Below are 21381 nucleotides of genomic sequence, written 5' to 3'. Positions count from 1 at the left end.
AACTTGTAATGAAAATAAACCTCGAATAAAACAATACTTCTTTTGAAATAAATTCTCATGCATGTAAAAAATATCTTCAACAAGATACTATAATCGATAAAATTCTTGAGAACAAATGTGTGAACATACACACACCAAGAACACATAGAATACTTGTGAAAAAACACAAGAACACAAAATCATAAATTTATTGCCATGTAAAAGTATCTCCAACAAGATACTACGATCAAGACCTTAATATTCTTGATAATAAACCCACCACGAATGCATAACAAGAATGCTTTAGAACACTGTGCACAAAGAGCACAACACACGGAATCACAAATGTGCAAATGCACTCATAAGATTCTTAAACAAATAAAAGGTTGGGCTATAATCCCAAAACATCTTGATTTTAAAATATACCTTAAAACATTTAAGGTTTCAAACACCATATGTCCATCATATTTACATAGAAGCATCCATAATACCAATGGCCACAAAAAAATGAGTGACACACTCATATACCAAATCATTCTAGAGTCCCAAGGTGCCCATAACTCACCTCAACCCCCATCTATAATATGGTAAGTGGACAATCTAAAAAGACATAACAACGAGTGTCACACTCATAATTAGAGATCATATACCAAATCATTCTAGAGTCCCAAGGTGCCCATAACTCACCTCAACCACCATCTATAATATGGCAATTTGGACAATCTAAAATGATATAACACGAGGTGCCCATAACTCACCTCAACAAACATCTCTAATAAAACAATAATAAGGCCAAAACAATGATGCATTAAATAACATGTGATGGACAAATATAAATGCCACAAAAAGGCAATAAACACTTTAGGAATCATTTTTCAAAGAAAAGAAGACCGATTAAAAAAGGTCCAATAATCAATAATGTGCTTTATAACAACAATTTTGCATAAACACAAATTATGCTTAATCTTCAAACAAGTCATTTATACCAAAAACTTATTAAGCAATAAACACAACAACATAAAGAATTCATCAAGACAATCAAGCTTTTAATCAAAGAAATCATAAGAACCGTAATGGTTCACAAAGAAGGCTTTAACACAATACTCAAGGAAAGAATATTTAAAACACTTAAAAATTTATAGATTTAGGGATTAAGTCCCATACAATAATTTTAAAAAATCCTTTGATTGTGATGAGATATGCGGAAACATACAAAGTGCTAAAAGCACTTACAATGATTTAAAAAGGACTCAATATCTAGATTCATTATATTTTTCACAAAAAGAAATGTGCATAAAGGCTCCATAATGCAAAAATATCTACGAAGAGACAAAACACATGTAAGCACAAAAGGCTTTATAAAAGATGTGCACGAAGGCACTCATACAATACTTGAACAAATACACACCAAGGTGTAAACAAACATGCACTAAGGCATGTATTTCATAAAAAAGAGGGAATGCATACAAGCGCAAATATTTGAGAAACAAATGTGCACAAAATACAAAAATACACAAAAGTGAGCAAGTATGCACTTTATAAAAAGAGCAATGCTTGAAATTCTCAAACTTTAACAATTGCAATTGAGGACAAAGAAAACCATATTATGGCCAATGTAGGCATTTTTAAAAGATATTATTAAGAGGTTTCGAAACCTTATGAAAAATACAAACCAACAAGTTTATAAAGATGAAAAATGAAATCATTTATACCAAAAGGATGCAATAGATGAACTATGCACTCTATGTAGTGTGAGAAATTCATTTTTAAAAAATCTTTCCTAATGGTTTATCATAAACAATTTTTCAAAAAAGAAACATTGAAAAACTTTTAGGAGTTCTTATAAGTTATCATTAACAAGAACTACTTTAGGATTCAACAAAGATTTTAGATGTGAGAGATTTTCATATAAGGATTATATCAAATTTTTCAAAAAATGCACTAAAATTCATAATAAAAAAGAGGAACTCAAATCAAATTAGGGTTCATATGAGAATTAAGAAATTTTAAGCAAAGATCATTACTTTAGCAAGAAATCATATATATAATTTTAAAAATTAACTTATAGGTCAATCATGAGATACTTATGTAAGAATTACAAATCTCACATAATTGAAGGTAATTTTAAAAAAACATAAATTGCTATTATATGCGATGAGTAGTTAGATAGACACAAATTATATATTTGAACAACAAACGAGTTCACCAAATATGAGGGAGATATTTTTAAAATATACGAGCATACGAAATGTGAAAAGATATAATTCAACTATCATAACCATTAAACGAACAAACTATATGCAAGAAACATATTTTCAAATGCATAATACTTTAAGAAAGGGATACATACCGAATAACTTCAAAACAAAAAGGAAGAGCAATGAATACTTCACCATTTCTTGAGCGACACGCTTTCCGTTGCACCCAAGGACAACCCCATCGTGACCTTGCTCTGATACCATGATAGAAAGTGAGTTGGAATACATTGGGTTCAATAATGAACCCATACATATGCACGTGAAGTGCAAATATACCCATTAAAGGGAAACAACACAAGCACATAATGTGCTAACCCATAAAACCCATAAAAAGGGAAAAATATGACATAAAGTCATAAGTTGCATATCATTGAAGAAACAATGGACAAGGGGTAAAAACCCCATTACAAATGGAGCATAAGCTCCCTCCAGAAGTAAGAAAATACAAAGGAGAGAGCCCCTATTTATAAGCAAGAAAAGGAGCCACAAAGGGGGCTCCCAAGAGAGTCGTTGGGAGCCCCCAACGGTCACATATGTGACCGTTGGAGGCTCCCCAACGACTCTTTGGGGAGCCTCCCCATGTGGCACTAAAGTCGAAAATAAAAGAGAAAAATAAAAAAAATAAAAAAATAAAAATGGTAAATTACAAGCAATATTCCAAAGTGGAATATGCGCAAAACAGGAATTTACAGAAATACCCTTTTGGGTGAATAAAGAATATATATTTATATTCATATATATATATATAGATATATATATACATATATATATATATGTATATGTATCTATATATATATGAATATAAATATATACGAGATTACAAATGATGATAATACACATATTTTAACACTTATGGGATGAACTATCTTTACTAGAACCAAAATGGGTTTCTAGTGTGGATGTGGAATTAAGGAGAGAATAAATGGAAAAAGAGCACTTTTTCCAATTTTTACATGGGCTTAGGCCCGAATATGAACAAGTTAGATCTTCCCTCATACATAGATCTAAGCCTCTTCCCTTGGAAGATGCCATTGCCGAAATATGCCAAGAAGAAACTCGTCTTGGCATGATTAAAGGAGGAGATGATGTCTTGGCCGTATCAAAACCCGGCAACCATATGAAAGCTTACAAACCTCCACATTTTGGGAAGCAAAATAGTTATAATGGCAACTATAGAAAAGCCATTTGCCATCATTGTCAAGAGCCGGGTCATATAAGACCTAATTGCCCTAAGTTGAATGAAGCACCTAAAAATAAGGTTGCTTCCGTTGAAGAAGCTACTCAAAAGAAAGAGGAAACCATCAAAGGAAAGGAATCTTTTTCTCTTGCTCAACTATCGGAAGCACTACAAACTCTACTCAAGATACCATCAACCTCGGGTGCCGCCATAGCTTCTTCCTCTCCTCTAGGTATGTCGTCTTGGATCCTTGACTCTGGAGCTTCCTTTCATATGACCCCACTTGAAAATGAGCTTTCCGATTTATGTAATAATTATAAAAACTCTTATGTTTCAACTGCCGATGGTACATCCTTACAAGTAAAAAGTTTTGGAACTTTAAACTTTTCAAAAGATTTCTTTGTGCCAAACGTGAGAGTTGTACCTCAACTTAATTTAAATCTCCTCTCTGTTGCTCAAATATGTGATCATGGATGTGAAATCTCCTTCTCAACTAAGGATTGCTCTATACAGGATCTCCGGTCCGGGAAGCAGATTGGGCAAGGCCATAGGAGGAGAGATCTCTATTACATAAGCAACTTGAAACTCCCCACTAACTCTTTTTGTAACCATGTCCAAGATAAAAATATTGATATTTGGCATCAAAGACTTGGACATCCAAGTTTCTCAAAAATGTACTCCTTTTCATTTGAAAAGAAATTTTGTAATAAGAAACATTTTGTTTGCAAGAATTGTATTTTTGGCAAAATGAAATCTACTCTTTTTCCAAACCGAACTTTTGTATCCAAAAGACCTTTTGAGTTAGTCCATTCGGACGTTTGGGGTCCTTCCTCCGTCATGTCTAAAGGAGGGTACTCCTATTACGTCACTTTTATCGATGACTACACTAGGTATGTATGGATCTACTTTCTCAATTTAAAATCCGAAGTCTTTGACTTCTTCAAAAAGTTTCATATGATAGTTAAAAATCAATTTTCAAGTAATATCTCTACTCTTAGATCCGATTCGGGTGGAGAATATTTATCAAATGAATTTCAAAACTATTTAGAAGTACATGGAATTTGTCATCAAAGATCGTGTCTTAGGACTCCCCAACAAAACGGCTTGGCCGAAAGAAAGCATAGACACATCATGAAAACCACTAGGACACTCCTTATTTCCAAAGAAATTCCAAAGAGTTTTTGGGCCGAAGCGGCCTTAACCTCAACTTACTTAATAAATAGAATGATATCTTCATCCTTACAAAATACATCTCCATATGAAAAACTATTTGAAAGAACACCCGATTTCAATAGATTAAGAATTTTTGGATGTAAATGTTTTGTCCTTACTCATAAACGGGACAAATTATCTCCTAAAGCTATTGAATGTGTTTTCTTGGGATATGGAGAAAATCAAAAGGGTTTTAGATGTTTTGACTTGAAAAATAACAAACTCTATGTATCCAAAGATGTAACATTTTTGGAAAATGAAAATGGTTTTGTGAAAACTAAAGAGATTGACGAAAGTGTACATGTAATTCATATATATATATATATATATATATAAAATACCCGATAGGGGTATTTTAGTCATTTCACAAGTACCCGATAGGGTACTTGTTTTTCTTCTTTTATTTTCCTGTTTATTTTTTGTAAATTATATTTTTAATGTTTATGTTTTTTGCTCACACAAAAGGGGCCCCACCATGTAGTCGATGGGGCCCCCAACGACTACATGGGGAGCCCCTAGGTGGCTCTCCTTTTAAGGCCTCTTGGCCATCCCCCCTCTCGTTCTCTTGTGTATAAATAGGGGTGAACCCCTCTTGTATTTTTCACTTAAGAGAGCTCTCTCTCTTTTCAATAAGAGACCTTTTATATTTTTATGTTGTGTTGTCTCTTGTGGGTTTGGGTGTTAGCCCTTTTGTTTGTTCCTTAGTGGATGTTGTAAGTGCTTAATGCACTCTTTGCTTTTCCGCATATTTCATTACAAGAAGAACCGGTAATAAACATCCAAATGCCTTGGAACAATATTCTGTAGCATATAACCAAGCACTCAGAGGAAATCAACTAGAATACATAGGCCTCCAGATAGATTTATATCCTATAAAAACTTTGCCCCTCAATATAGAGCTTGTCTAGCCAAAATATTTTCTTACTCTTAACCCTCCTCATACAATCGGGTAAAAAATTGTCTTGAATGGATGAGTGCTATGAATGATGAAATATAAGCCTTAGAAAAATCAAAGACTTAAGATATAAGGAGTCTTCCTCATGGAAAGAAGACAATAAGTTGTAGGTGGGTGTTTAAAATTAAATCTAAGAGTGATGGAACTTTAGAGTGGCATAAAGCTAGATTAGTGGCCAAGTGTTACTCTCAGGAATATGAAATAGATTATAATAAAACTTTTGCCCCAGTAGCTAGGATGAACTTCCGTTGGAACTTTATAGTTGTAGCTGTCATTAGATGTTGACCCATTTATCAAATGGATGTCAAGAATGCCATCCTCAATGGTGAATTGAAGGAAGAAGTTTATATAGACCCATCACTTGGATATAAGGTTCCTGTTGGAAATGTGCTTCACTTAACAAAAATCCTTTATGGTTTGAAATAGGTGCCTAAAGCCTGGTATGATCGTTTTATTTTTGTTATGGTTAAACTTGGCTTTACTTCTTGTTATATTGATACTGACACTGCTTTATTTATTAAGAGATCTTATGCATGTATTGTTATCTTCCTTCTCTATGTTGGCGACATGATCATCACTAAATGCGACAAATAATGAGTTAGTTTTATTAATAATGGTTTAAAACAAAGCTTTAAAATGACTGATTTAGGCTTTCTTAGATATTTTTTAAGGATTGAGGTTGCATATTTCGCTCGTGGCTATTTTCTAACTCAATTCAAGTTTGCTTTTGACATCATAAACATGTCTGACATTACAAATGAGAAAAAGATGAACACTTCTGAAGTGATAAATGCAAAAATGAAGATAGATGATGACACACCGCTGGATGATCCTACTCCTTACCGCCAAATGATTGGGGTCCTCACATACTTGATCATTACCAGACCTGATATTTCACATGCAGTCCATACTGCCAGTTAATTCCAACACTCCTCTAGTACTGTGCACATGAGTGTCGTTATGCATATCATTAGATATTTATAGAATTTTGTTTCTAAAGGGATTGTTTTGTCTTCCTCTTCCCTACAGAATTAATTGTTTATACTGACTTTGACTGGGGAGAAGATCCTAATGATAGATGCACAACTACAGGTTTTTGTGTGTTTGTAGGTGATTCATTGGTGTCTTGAAAATCCAAGAAGCAACAAGAGGTATCATTGTCATCCACAGAATCTGAGTATCATGCCATGACCACCACAACATCTGAAATTGTGTGGTTGAGAAGATTATTGTGAGACATGGGGATGCATATGCACTCACCCTCAAGGTTATCCTGTGACAATAAAAATGGCATCTCCATAGCCGACAATCACACATTTCATGAGCGCATCAAATATATTGAAATTGATTGTCATTATGTTCCTAAAGAGTATCTGAAGACGACCATCATCCTGCCTTATGTAGCATCAGAATTTTAGTTGACAGACTTCTTTACGAATGCTTTTTTTATCCCCGGTTTCATTTTTTGCATGACAAACTTTCAGTCATTACATCGTAAGTTTGTGGGGGAGTGTTAAAATATATATATATATATATATATATATATATATTTCTTGATGTAATAAGTAAAACCCATTAGGGGTATTTTAGTTATTTTCTCTTATGTAATTAGTTGTGTTTATTAGGGGCACTTTAGGTTTTTATCTGTCACATGGGTGCGGGTGCGGCACTTTCAAAAACCTTGGGTGCGGGGGTGCGAAAAAAAAAAAAAAATATATATATATATATATATATATATATATATATATATAGAGAGAGAGAGAGAGAGAGAGAGAGAGAGAGAGAGAGAGAGAGGGTCCAAAATTGAAACTTCTAAATAAAATCATTTAAAACTTCAAAATATGGGTTTAATTTACACGTTGGACTTTAGGAGACCTTTCCTATTCTCAATGAAAGCTTTTAATTTCCAAGAATCTAAATAAAATCATTTAAAACTTCAAAATATGGGTTTAATTTACACGTTGGACTTTAGGAGACCTTTCCTATTCTCAATGAAAGCTTTTAATTTCCAAGATAGATTTTAGGAAACCGTTTCCTATTATCAACACTTTCCAAAGCTGCCTTGTTGAGAAACTCGTTTTATGTTTTTGGTGGATGAGAGGAAGTTTTATTACTATTAAATGAGAGAGAAAGAGTTTAATGAGAATTTATTCACTTGAAAATAATGTTGTTCAATGCATTTTAAATGAATTTAAAGCAAGGGTCTCTTTTTTTTATTTTTCCAAAGCAGATTTTTTTTAATCCAAAAAATGGACCAAAATGACCCTGGGTGCGTTGACCACAACCAGGATCGGGTTGATCGCACCGGGTGCCGCACCCGCACGTGCACCCGCATCGCGTCGACGCGGGTGTGGCACCTGTCTAGGCGAATCCCTGTGACAGGTTTTTATTATTTTTGTAATTTATTCTTTTTATCAAGGGTATTATAGTCCTTATAATACTCTTGAAATAGAGCTGTTGGGAATGCTCTCAACAACTGTATTTCTAGCTGTTGCGCGCACTTCTCAATGACTCTTTTTAGCTTCCTTTTGTGTATAAATATGGGAGAGTAACACCTCTTTAATGTTATTGTTTTCAACCATTCTCTTAATAAGATTCTATATTTTTTATGTTTGTGTTAAACCCATAAGTGGCTTATGTGATTGTAATCTTGTGTTAACCCATAAGAGGTCCTTGTGGTATTTGCTATTGTATTCTTGTATGCCCATAAGAGGCACTCCCTTGTATTACTTTGCCCATTTCATTACAATTATGTCACCATCTGGAATTCATTAATTGTTGCTAAGAACTTCTGGTCTTTGTTACTTATCAAATCTTATTTTAGAGTTTGAATGAGAACCTCCCCATAGAATATATTAGAAAAGTATATACCGTTGCATAAGTGTTTATGGTTTGTATCTGTGATAAAATAATTTAATTTATAAGTTAGCTTGTAAAGTTAACGTGCATATAAAGTTATAAACTTGTCTGCTACTAGAGAGTGTTTTTGAATGCTGTCATAAATCAGCTCTGAGGATAACGAAAAGGCTGGAGCACATATGACTTGCCATAGCTTTAGAGGATCATAAATGTACCATTGACCTACATGTTTATATATATATATATTTACATGGGTCTGCAGATGGAGTTGACCAAGACTCAAGGGTAGACCACAACCATGTTGGTCTTGTTCGGATGCAAGAATAAGGTCATGTACTGTGGCATTAAGCTACAGGGAGGTGAATCACAGCACAGGGTTAATGTACCATTCAGGCCCAAAGTTGACATGATTGTTTGATCAATCATGCCACTAGCATGATTGGTTGGTCTTATCCATCCAAACCCCATTTCGCCAACTGATTGTTTTGGTTCCAGTTAACTAGTTCTAGAAAGGGATTGATCTAAAACGCAAACTGAAACCTCTTCCTGAAGATTAAGGTGACTTGTATACAGAGGCTATTAAATAAATTGTGTGGTTCTTATGAATTTGGAAAAAGTACGCTAAAATTTGATGTGTTGCATTTACAGTTAGGCTGACTAAAACTGGATTTTGTTTAGTTTTTCAGTTGTTTAATGACCTTATAACCTTTATTGGCTATTTTCTTTTTGAGTCTATAAAGTAGAAAACTTTAAGCAATACATTACATACAGAATGTTAAATGATGTGTGTTCACTGACTAACAAAAAGTAAAGAGGACAGTAAAATCCTCGCTAAAAAATATCCTTGCTCATCTGGCACTCTTCATTCTAGGAAATATTGAAATCAAGTCACATGTCTAGAGCAATGTTGCACGTATCGTATGATATATTATGGTACATATCGTTACCATTAGGAATATCGATACGATACACACTTGTATCGCGATACGAGTGTGTATCGTATATGTAACATATGTATCGTACAATATAGGTCTATTGTTAAAATATATGTAATTCATATATATGTATATATTTATATACATATATATTTGTATAATCTAAAATACCCGATAGGGGTATTTTAGTCATTTCACAAGTACCCGATAGGGGTACTTGTTTCTTTTCTTTCTTTTTGTATTTTTTCTTTTTTCTTTTTTATCTTTTATTTTTTGGTTTTTTGTCCACCTAATAGGGGCCCCACCATGGAGTCGATGGGCCCCCCAACGGTCACATTTGTGACCGTTGGGGGCTCCCAACGACTCCATGGGAGCCCCTAGGTGGCTCTTCTTTTAAGGCCATATGGCCACTCCTCCCCTCCTTCTTTTGTGTATAAATAGGGGTGAACCCCTCTTGTATTTTTCACTCTTGAGAGTTCTCTCTCTTTCAATAAGAGGCATTTATATTTTTATGTTGTGTTGTCTCCTTTGGGTTTGGGTATTAACCCTTGTTGTTTGTTCATTAGTGGATGTTGTAAGTGCTTAGTGCACTCTTTACTTTTCCGCATATTTCATTACATGGTATCAGAGCCTTGTGTATGCTCTTCTTCTTAATATAGCTAGTTGTGTAGCTATATTTGTTTTTTGTTGGTTCTCTCTTCTTTTATCCTTTTAAGTGTGATTATTATGGAAGGAGAACAAAAGATTGATCTCTCCTTCAAGCTCAATGGATCCAACTACATGATGTGGGCCGCCGCCATGGAAAACAACCTCAAAGGGAAAAAGCTTTGGGGATACGTTATGGGCACCATTCCGGAACCACAACTCCAACTAACTAAGATGGAAGGCGATCAAGAAAAAGCTCTTGAAGGAGATGCCCGCATGAAGGCCATTGAAGATCACCAATCTAAAATAGAAGATTGGGAAAGTAAGCATGCCAAGATTCTTGCTTGGTTCATGAACAATGTGGAGCTTAAGATTTGCGCTAACATTGCCAAATTTCGGATGGCAAATGAAGCATGGTTCTTCATGAAAGGTATGTTTACCCAAAAAGACCTTGCTCGTCAATTCTTTCTTCAAGAAAAAATCCGGACTATCAAACAAGGAGAAATGAGTGTTAGGGACTACTTTAGCACTCTTGGCCCTCTATGGGATGAGTTATCCTTGCTAGAACCAAAATGAGTTTCTAGTATAGATGTGGAATTAAGGAGAGAACAAATGGAAAAAGAACACTTTTTCCAATTTTTACATGGGCTTAGGCCCGAGTATGAACAAGTTAGATCCTCCCTCCTACATAGATCAAAGCCTCTTCCTTTGGAAGATGCCATTGCCGAAATATGCCAAGAAGAAACCCGTCTTGGCATGATTAAAGGAGGAAATGATGTCTTGGCCGTATCTAAACCCGACAACCATATGAAAACCTACAAACCTCCTCATTTTGGAAGGCAAAATAACTATAATGGCAACTATAGAAAAGCCATTTGCCATCATTGTCAAGAACCGGGTCATATAAGACCTAATTGCCCTAAGTTGAATGAAGCACCAAAAAATAAAGTTGCTTCCGTTGAAGAAGCCACTCAAAAGAAAGAGGAAGCAATCAAAGGAATGGACTCTTTTTCTCTTGCTCAACTATCGGAGGCACTTCAAACTCTACTCAAGATTCCATCAACTTCGGGTGCCGCCGTAGCTTCTTCCTCTCCTCCAGGTATGTCGTCTTGGATCCTTGACTCTGGAGCTTCCTTTCATATGACCCCCCTTGAAAATGAGCTTTCCGATTTATGTAATAATTATAAAAACTCCTATGTCTCAACTGCCGATGGTACATCTTTACAAGTAAAAAGTTTTGGAACTTTAAACTTTTCAAAAGACTTCTTTGTGCCAAACGTGAGAGTTGTACCTCAACTTAATTTAAATCTCCTCTCTGTTGCTCAAATATGCGATCATGGATGTAAAATCTCCTTCTCAACTAAGGATTGCTCTATACAGGATCTCCGGTCCTGGAAGCTGATTGGGCAAGGCCATAGAAGGGGAGATCTCTATTACATGAGCAACTTGAAACTCCCCATTAACTCTTTTTGTAACCATGTCCAAGATAAAAATATTGATATTTGACATCAAAGACTTGGACATCCAAGTTTCTCAAAAATGTACTCCTTTCCATTTGGAAAGAAATTTTGTAATGAGAAACATTTTGTTTGCAAGAATTGTATTTTTGGCAAAATGAAATCTACTCCTTTTCCAAACCGAACTTTTGTGTCCAAAAGACCTTTTGAGTTAGTCCATTCGGATGTTTGGGGTCCTTCCCCCGTCATGTCTAAAGGAGGGTACTCCTATTATGTCACTTTCATCGATGACTACACTAGGTATGTATGGATTTACTTTCTCAATTTAAAATCCGAAGTCTTTGAGTTCTTCAAAAAATTTCGTATGATAGTTAAAAATCAATTTTCAAGTAATATCTCTACTCTTAGATCCGATTCGGGTGGAGAATATTTATCAAATGAATTTCAAAACTATTTAGAAGTAAATGGAATTTGTCATCAAAGATCGTGTCCTAGGACTCCCCAACAAAACGGCTTGGCCGAAAGAAAGCATAGACATATCATGGAAACCACTAGGACACTCCTTATTTCCAAAGAAATTCCAAAGAATTTTTGGGCCGAAGCGGCCTTAACCTCAACTTACTTAATAAATAGAATGATATCTTCATCCTTACAGAATACATCTCCATACGAAAAACTATTTGAAAGAACACCAGACTTCAATAGATTAAGAGTCTTTGGATGCAAATGTTTTGTCCTTACTCATAAACGGGACAAATTATCTCCTAAAGCTATTGAATGCGTTTTCTTGGGTTATGGAGAAAATCAAAAGGGTTTTAGATGTTTTGACTTGAAAAATAACAAACTCTATGTATCCAAAGATGTAACATTTTTGGAAAATGAAAATGGTTTTGTGAAAACTAAAGATATTGACGAAAGTGAATATACTTTTTTATTTGATCTTCTATCTCAAGAAGATGAGACTCCTCAAGAAGAGGAAATCTCTAATGAGTCTTTGAATGACCTAGAGGAAATTCCTCTTGATAATGCTATAGATGAGAATAATAGACCAATCCAAACATATGTTAGGCGTGGTCAACAAACTCAAATAAGTGCCTTAGAAAAATACTCTCAAGGATCCAACATTGAAGAAACATCTTTAAGGAGATCCAGTCGGATCTCCAATCCTCCTAATAGGTTTGTTTCCTATGAGTCCTTAACTCCTAGATATAGAGCATGTCTAATTGCGTTGCATTCATTACATGAACCTTCACACTATAATGAGGCCAAAAATATTCCCCAATGGGTTGAAGCCATGAACTTAGAGCTTAGTGCCCTTGAAAAAGCAAAAACTTGGGAAATAACTTCGTTACCCACTGAAAAGAAATCAATAGGATGTAGATGGGTTTTCAAAATTAAAACCAAGAGTGATGGTTCATTAGAACGTTATAAAGCACGGTTAGTAGCTAAAGGATATGCTCAGGAATATGGTATAGATTATGAAGAAACCTTCGCACCTGTTGCCAGAATGACTAGTGTTAGGACTCTTATTGCTATTGCGTCAGTGAAAAAATGGCCTATCTATCAACTCGATGTTAAGAATGCTTTTCTAAATGGCGAATTAAATGAAGAAGTTTACATGGATCCCCCACCAGGAGTATGTATTGGTAAAAATAAAATTCTTAAACTTAAAAAGGCATTATATGGTTTAAAACAAGCCCCAAAAGCTTGGCATGATAGATTTAGTAATGTAATGACAAGTTTGAATTTTCGTTCATGTTATACTGACACTGCTTTGTTTGTGAAAAGTGCAGGGTCTTCAGTAGTTATTTTACTACTTTATATTGATGATATGATCATTACAGGAAGTGATGAGAAAGGCATTAATGATATTAAAAAGGTTTTGAAAGAAAATTTTGATATGTCTGACCTTGGATTCTTAAGATATTTTTTAGGAATTGAAGTGGCGTACTCTCCTCGAGGGTGCATTCTCTCTCAGATGAAACTTGCTGCTGACATATGTTCCAAATCTGGTATTTCCGACGATAAGAAGACAGAAACCCCAGAAGTCATCAATGCAAAATTAAGGTTGGAAGATGGAACACCTCTCGAGGATCCTACTCCCTACCGGCAACTTGTTCGGTCTCTAACCTACTTATCCATCACACGGCCAGACATTGCTCATGCCGTTCACTCTGTCAGTCAATTTCAACATGCACCTACAACTGTGCACATGAGTGCAGTCTTAAGGATCGTCAGATATATCAAAAATACCATAACTAAGGGAGTTTTTCTTTCCTCTGCCTCATCCCTTGATTTAATTGCTTATACTGATGCAGATTGGGGAGGAAATCCCAATGACCGAGTCTCAACTACCGGATTTTGTGTTTTCTTAGGTGACTCTATGATTTCTTGGAGATGCAAGAAGCAACACAAAGTATCCTTGTCCTCAACGGAAGCCGAATATCGTGCTATGGCCACTACAACCATGAAACTTGTGTGGTTAAGAAGCCTCCTCAGTGATATGGGCATTGTCATCTCTACTCCTTCGAAGCTGTGTTGCGACAACAAAAGCGCAATCTATATTGCAAGCAATCACACCTTCCATGAGCGTACTAAGCATATTCAGATGGACTGCCATTACGTTCGTGATGAATACCTAAGAGGAACCATAGCACTACCTTACGTCACATCAGAGTACCAGTTGGCGGACTTCTTCACTAAGGCTCTTGCAGCTCCTCGGTTTTTGTTTCTTCTTAACAAGCTTTCGGTCATATCCCCGTAAAGCTTGAGGGAGGGTGTTAAAATATATGTAATTCATATATATGTATATATTTATATACATATATATTTGTATAATCTAAAATACCCGATAGGGGTATTTTAGTCATTTCACAAGTACCCGATAGGGGTACTTGTTTCTTTTCTTTCTTTTTGTATTTTTTCTTTTTTCTTTTTTATCTTTTATTTTTTGGTTTTTCGTCCACCTAATAGGGGCCCCACCATGGAGTCGATGGGCCCCCCAACGGTCACATTTGTGACCGTTGGGGGCTCCCAACGACTCCATGGGAGCCCCTAGGTGGCTCTTCTTTTAAGGCCATATGGCCACTCCTCCCCTCCTTCTTTTGTGTATAAATAGGGGTGAACCCCTCTTGTATTTTTCACTCTTGAGAGTTCTCTCTCTTTCAATAAGAGGCATTTATATTTTTATGTTGTGTTGTCTCCTTTGGGTTTGGGTATTAACCCTTGTTGTTTGTTCATTAGTGGATGTTGTAAGTGCTTAGTGCACTCTTTACTTTTCCGCATATTTCATTACATCTATATCGTATCATACGATACAGGATTGACACACTTAAAAAAGAATGAATCATAATTTTTTAGTTTTGGGTTTTAAAGACCTCTTGAGGGCTAACTCCCTCATTTGTGTAGAAGTCATTAGAGAGGTATCTACAAACCCTAGGACTCATGAGAGCGATTTGAGGACTGATATGTAAACAAGGGAGATGGCTTTTGTGGTTTGTTAAAGTAAAAGTGCATTTTCATTATTTTTTTCACTAAAAGAAGTGGGTTAAGGTAAAAAAATCTTTATTATGAGTAAAATTACAAAACTAATTTCCAATTTTTTTCTCTCGGGGGGGGGGGGGGGCGCTGCCCCCTTGCACCCCTTCCCCCTCTCTGCAAAAATTAGAGATTTATATTAAAGTAGAAATCAGGCTCCACACTCCAACAAACATCAGATGATCCGGCATGACAACGGAGCATTCAAGTAATGAGTGAAAACCGATTGAAAATCGAGTGTAATTATTGCCACAATATTTTTGTTTATGTAATACGAAAGTATGAGTCTTGTGGCATGCTCTTAATTGAAAGATAATTAATATTTTGCATTGTTCTTGTGAGATAGTTGATGTTTAGCTCATTGAGACATAAATGCTTCATATGTGATTTTATGGTTGTCTTTTGTGCAATTCATCATTGTTTCATGTGCTATGATTTTTTTAGAATTATGAAAGTTTTTTTCTGAATTTTCATGTTTTTTTTTGGATTTAAATTTTTTTATTAAAAAATTATGTTTTTTTATGATACCATAAGTATCTTATTTTGGGACCAACCGATACGGGTAACAATACGATGCTTAGAACCTTGGTCTAGAGAACATGGCCCAACTTTATTCTGTATTATTTTTTATTTTTAAGCAGCTAAAAGAATTCTTTTTATGCAATGTCGTTAACTGGCCCTTTTGTGTCTTCAGAGAAAACTAGCATTTTAATTTAGCCAAGAGCTAACGTAATCATACTAAAACCCATATATTTCCTCATTGTCTGCTTCAACAAGCTCAACTAAGGGCCATGCCTCTCCATCCAGACAGATTGATGAGCAACCTTGGGCCACTGATTGAAAAAGTGTTCCAGAAAACACACCTTCAGAATCTGAATTAATGCCCTCAAGCATTTATTCGCCATGTGTTAACTGTTTGTGCAGATGCTCATGAGTAGGAAATTTGCTAATGGAGGCAAGCCACTCAAACACGGACTCTAGAAGCAGCCAAAAATGTCTTGTTAAGAAAGCCTACCATTCGAGCTTCTACATGTAACTTTATCCAAAAAAGCCTAACCACCTCTGGTTTGAAGCCAGATGTTTACCTGTTCTTCTCCACCCAATTCCAAGCCATACCTACCATTCATTGTTTATCCCTCATAACATGTGCCAACTGGGCATGTTATTCATGATATGGTATCTACAACCATTTTTATACGAGATGTCAAGTAAACTCATCCTTGTATCGATACTGCACAAAAAGAACGGATGTGGCATTTATGCCAGTTCGCTAATTTGTTTTGACTCTCTAGCACCTTTCCATAAGAACATCTTTTTGAAATCCATGTGTATTTAATTTTTCAAATCTAAGCCTGATGTAGTACGAACACAAAATGGATATAAAAGAGTTGAGAAATCAAAGAATTTTAAGTCGATCTCATAATGGCTAGTTACTCACTCTATTAGCCAAGAAAAGATCTTTAAGACTGAATAACTAGCTTGTTCACATTCCTTAACCGTCTGTTGGTGTAATTACCGTCCTAAACAAGCTATATTTGAACCTTTTTCACCTAGCTATATAATAGCTTAGCCTAGATGAAGCTAAAGTAAATGTTGCAGACCAAATAGGGACTCAATCAACTGATTCCAACCATTAGCCAACAGAGAACTTGACAGCAATTCCCATTCATTATGAACTTGTGAAGCACATATTATTATGCACCTCAGTGGCCATTTTGGGAGGGGACTTTGCTATGAGCCACAACTGGATACTAGTTAGTTTTCAACTGAGAGGCACTGTACCAGTGGTGAGGCTAGTTTTTAGTGGAATGCCTAACCAGTTCAAGCTAACGCTCTGAACACCAATATGATTTTACTTGGTGGCTTTCTTTCATGGTATTTCAGACCACAGCATGGTGCTTGCTTGCTTAATACTAAATTTTAAAAATTTCCCTAGATTGAATGCTGGCCTTTTCTATTAAATTGTCTGCTTGTGTAGCATGGAAAAGATGTTTTTTCAGTGGAAAAGTTGCCTCTTCATGCAGCCCACGCATGATGATGTGCCCCATGCACACACAGGAGAGCCTTTCTATGCGGAAAGGCTCCCTTGCCTCCCATTTATTTCTGCCCTCTTCCAAGTGGACCACGGTCATTACCAATGACCTGAAATACTCTGTTTTTACACAAACTGTCTTTTGAGCATTCTTGCTGGAATCCGGTGGTTAGTCCCACATGTGATCACATCATCATAATACAGAGTCAAATTACTCGGAAATCTTGATCAACATTTTGGTGAAAAACAATATGAATAAACCTTGGTGCGAGAACATTCACATCGAGTTGGAGTCAGTCACAAGGGGAAAAAATTCAGTACGGTAGTTGTGGAACTAAACTTTTTAGATGATCCAGTCCTAAATGAAATTAGTTGGACACAAATTACCTCTTATTCAGGATAATATACCACACAAGGATAATATTGTTCATTTGGCTGTCATTTTGAAAAAGGGGTTAGCTAGCGAATGATATTGTTATTCCAAATGCAAGCAGAATGTGTTTCAACTTGATTGCTAGATCCTTTTTGTCTCTTTTATTGTATCCAGGAACTACTTATATGATTTGCTTGGTCTGTTTAACTCAATTGCATGAGCAGACTGAATGTGGTATAAAGCAGAGTTACCAGAAGCTTCTTAGGTAGGTGGGAAGCGCGCTTCCCGGAAACTCACTTCGGAAGCGCGATACTCCTCGCTTCCGAAACTTCATGGAAATCTCGATTCCCCCATGCTTCTTTTATGCTTCTCACACACATGGTATATGTTTCCTATATGCTTTTATCAAGTTTCTTTTCATGTATTTTCTCTCATGCTTTCACTCACATCCCATGTACTTTCTCTAAATTGGTAACCATCATTGTTAGATTTTAGCAAAAATTTAACTCTTTTACTAAAAAATCATGAAATATAAGAATAATCAATTTTATTTTAGGTTTTATTTGCTTCTTGTTCGATTCCTATTTAGTTACCATATTGCTTCATTTTTTATTTATATTTCTCTTTCAAATTGATACTTCGCTTCCCGCCTCCTATAAATTTCAAAATGCCTCGCTTCTCGCTTCCGCTTCTCGCTTGGCAACCTTGGTATAAAGGATGGTTGTTAATGGTCAAGACTAGTGGATTCTTGGAGCAGGTGCTTAGTTTTACAGGCTGAACCAACTAAGTGCTCAATCTCCATAAAAGATTAAGCTGCTATCTGAACTGAAGGTTGTAATAAGTGCATCCAGAAAGTATGATTATTAATTGGTTGCTTTTGAAACAAAATCCTCTTGCTCATCTTTTTCTTTTTATATTTTTTTGGGTGAGTGTTATAAAGGGTATGCAAGCAGCATGAAGATTAATTGTCATTTTGAAACCTCTTAATCTTCTTTACCCTTCATGATTCCTTGTTTTGATAATCTTCTTTGCCCTTCATGATTCCCTTTTTTGTTAATTTTCTTTACCCTTCATGATTCCCTTTTTTGTTTTTTAACACTTTTCTTTCTTGTAACTAATTTTGTCACAGGATGCTGGTATTAGTGGTTTGAACAGCAAGACACATATGAAGATAATGTTAAAATGGATGAGGGGAAGGAAGATGCTGAAACTGTTCTGCACTCATGTAGGTTCCAGTAAGAAATTTCTCCACTCTACGCTGCCTGAAGCACCTCCAGCTAATCCTCCCATAAATATGCCAGCCGTGGAGCCTGTAGTTGCAAAGCCTGCCTTGAAAAAGAAAAAGCAAACCAAGTGAGTGTTGGTTCTTTCCGTAATTGGGTTGGTGTATGTTGGAAGTAGACGTTGACCATTACTGGTGCATTGCATCTGATTTGAAATTGCTCTATTGTATTTGAGATCTCATGTGATGGGATGCATACCCTGTACTTTTAAACTGGAAAGGAATTTTTGCTACTCGACTGATATTGTGATCCTTGTGTAGAGGTATCTTGGTCCGACTTTCCTCAGCTAATCTTGCTGATTGGTATCTTGTTTCATCAACAATAAATCTTTGACTAATTGCAGATTATCTGTTTCCTTTTGTTTGTTTCTCAACCAACCCTTCATTTTATTGAGTAGAAAGGTCACCTAACCTTTCATCTGTTTACAAGAAAACTGCCTAACATATCAATAATTACGTTCAGGTGCCTACATTTACAATTTATCTTGCAAGACATGCTTGCCTAAAATCATTTTTTTTTTGCCTTTCGAAAAAAAATCATTTTTTTAAAGGCATGTCGGTCTAGAGCCTGGGCTGGTCAAGTTCGGCTCGCTTGAAAAACAGCACGGTTTTTTACAATACCATTGCCAGAAACAGCTAGAGTATATGGGCTCAGCTATACACTCGATTATACCAAATCAGCCCTCCATGTTTTTTATTCCTTCACCATGTTCATCAAATTTAAATGGTGGCTACTTAATAGTTAATACTAACGTTACAATATATATATTTTTTTGATAATTGGATATAAACCGTCTCGTTTACTGAGTTTATTGGTATAAAACCCTAATCCCCAAGTTTCCTTTGCCCACCATGGTGTACACTCAACTTTTATCTCGGACGAAGGGACGCACACCCGTGAGTTTCGAACTTGTGACATACCGTCCGCTCGGTAACATTCACAAGTCGCCATATCAGATCAGTCGATCCCTTCTGGGCACCAATACCGCATAAGTTAATGCTTGTAAATATTTTTCCCAATTTTTTGTCTTTTCTAAAATTCGATTCAGGTCCCTTAATTTCATTCATTAGCTCCCGACCATAAGTACCCAGCTCATATTTGTCGCGTGAGAGAGTGGAAGGTGACATTTTGGGTGATCTTGGATTCATACAGCTATTTTTCGATCCATATTAATTGGAAGTTTATATACGAGTTATGATCCAGTTGTACCTACATCAAGACCCACTCATATAGGGCTGGGCAAGGGGCCGCGCCAGGCCAGCTAATCAGGGTGACGGCCTGGTCAAACCGGCCCATTCAGTTGGAAGGGCTGGGCCTAAGCCTGGTCCTGGTCAGATGAAAGCAACATTCTTCTTTATAAAATGTGATTTAATTTATTCAAGTAAACAATAAATAAAAACAGATCCAAATAGGGCCCTAGATGTGATATTTATTTATTTTCAGAAGAAACCGACTTTTGGCTCGTTATAATCTGACTTGTATACAGGTATTCTACTAAATCAACCATACTGAACATATATATCCTGTATCATGAGATCTCAATTGGATTGTAGGTACAGTTGGCTGTAGCAAATATATATCCTGTATATACGTATATGTTTATATTATTAATATCATAAATAATGTGATAGACTCGGGCCACCATGAGTCCAAGCTTGAGCTGGGTCTGAACATAAACAGGCCAAGACTGAACAACTCGAGCCTGTCTCCTTCTGGTTTACCACTTATGGTGGGCTTAATGGGTGTTTGATTGCACAGACGGAACTTTGTAAAACAGTCTTGTTTGGCTGGGCGCAGAGGTATTCTAGACAAGTTGAGTTTTTGTCTCAGGTGTTCTACTTTTTTCTTATTTTTTGTTTTTAGTTTTTTGATTTTTGTCCCAAGTATCAGGATACCACTTCTCTAGGGGAAGGGGTAGAACATCGTGGGACACCTCATATAAAAAGTGTCCCGCTGAACACTGTGTTCTAGGCATTCCACACGTCCGATGTTTGCGTCAGATCTGTGGGGGCACAAACAGTAGCGACCCATGGACGCTGTTATCAGCGTAATCAAACACCTTCTATGTATAAGCGTAGACAATCAATCATATATAAATAAATAAATTATATATATATATATATATATATATATATATATATATATATATATATATATATATAGAGAGAGAGAGAGAGAGAGAGAGAGAGAGAGAGAGGTTGGATCTTACTTAATCGGATTCAGACGGAAAAAGTTAAAACCAAATCCGAATCCGAGTAGCTTAAAACCCAATTTTTACACCTACTTGGGTCTGGGTTTTAGTCGGATTTGGCTTTTAATTGGGTTTCAATGCAAAACTCAATACCGAACACAAATCTGTTTTTTAGTCAGATCTGAATTTGGCTACTGAATCTGACTAATCTGATTCAGTGTCGGGTTGGATGTGAGGTTACATCCGAACCGTTGACACACACATACATATATATATATATATATATATATATATATAAAGAGAGAGAGAGAGGGTGAATAGTGCGTAGGTGCATAATCACTTTTGACCAAAACGAGCTTGCACCGCTCAGCATCATTATTTCTGCATAAACACTTTTAACGGCGATTTTTTTTGTCGCGCTAAAGGTGTTATTTGATGCAAACTTGCGCTGAGCATCCATCGCGCGTGTGATGGACCGCTTAGCGTGA

The 21381-nt window shown here is 36.0% G+C and overlaps 1 protein-coding gene across 1 annotated transcript in view; it reads left to right on the top strand.

Moving 5' to 3' along the window:
• Positions 1-19044, top strand: part of LOC149833113 (tumor necrosis factor receptor family protein) — a 43705-nt gene extending 24661 nt beyond the window's left edge. The window contains exon 2 of the mRNA XM_090012720.1: positions 18549-19044. Coding sequence (XP_089868846.1) covers positions 18549-18776 — 228 coding nt within the window. The 3' untranslated portion in view covers positions 18777-19044. The remainder of the gene's footprint in view (positions 1-18548) is intronic.
• Positions 19045-21381: the final 2337 nt, after the last annotated feature.

This window comes from Nuphar pumila, chromosome 7, assembly GCF_984573655.1.
Source record: "Nuphar pumila chromosome 7, dmNupPumi1.hap1.1, whole genome shotgun sequence".
Lineage (NCBI taxonomy): Eukaryota > Viridiplantae > Streptophyta > Magnoliopsida > Nymphaeales > Nymphaeaceae > Nuphar > Nuphar pumila.
The sequence above is the reverse complement of the archived record's forward strand: the minus strand, read 5'-3'. Positions and strand labels throughout refer to the sequence as shown.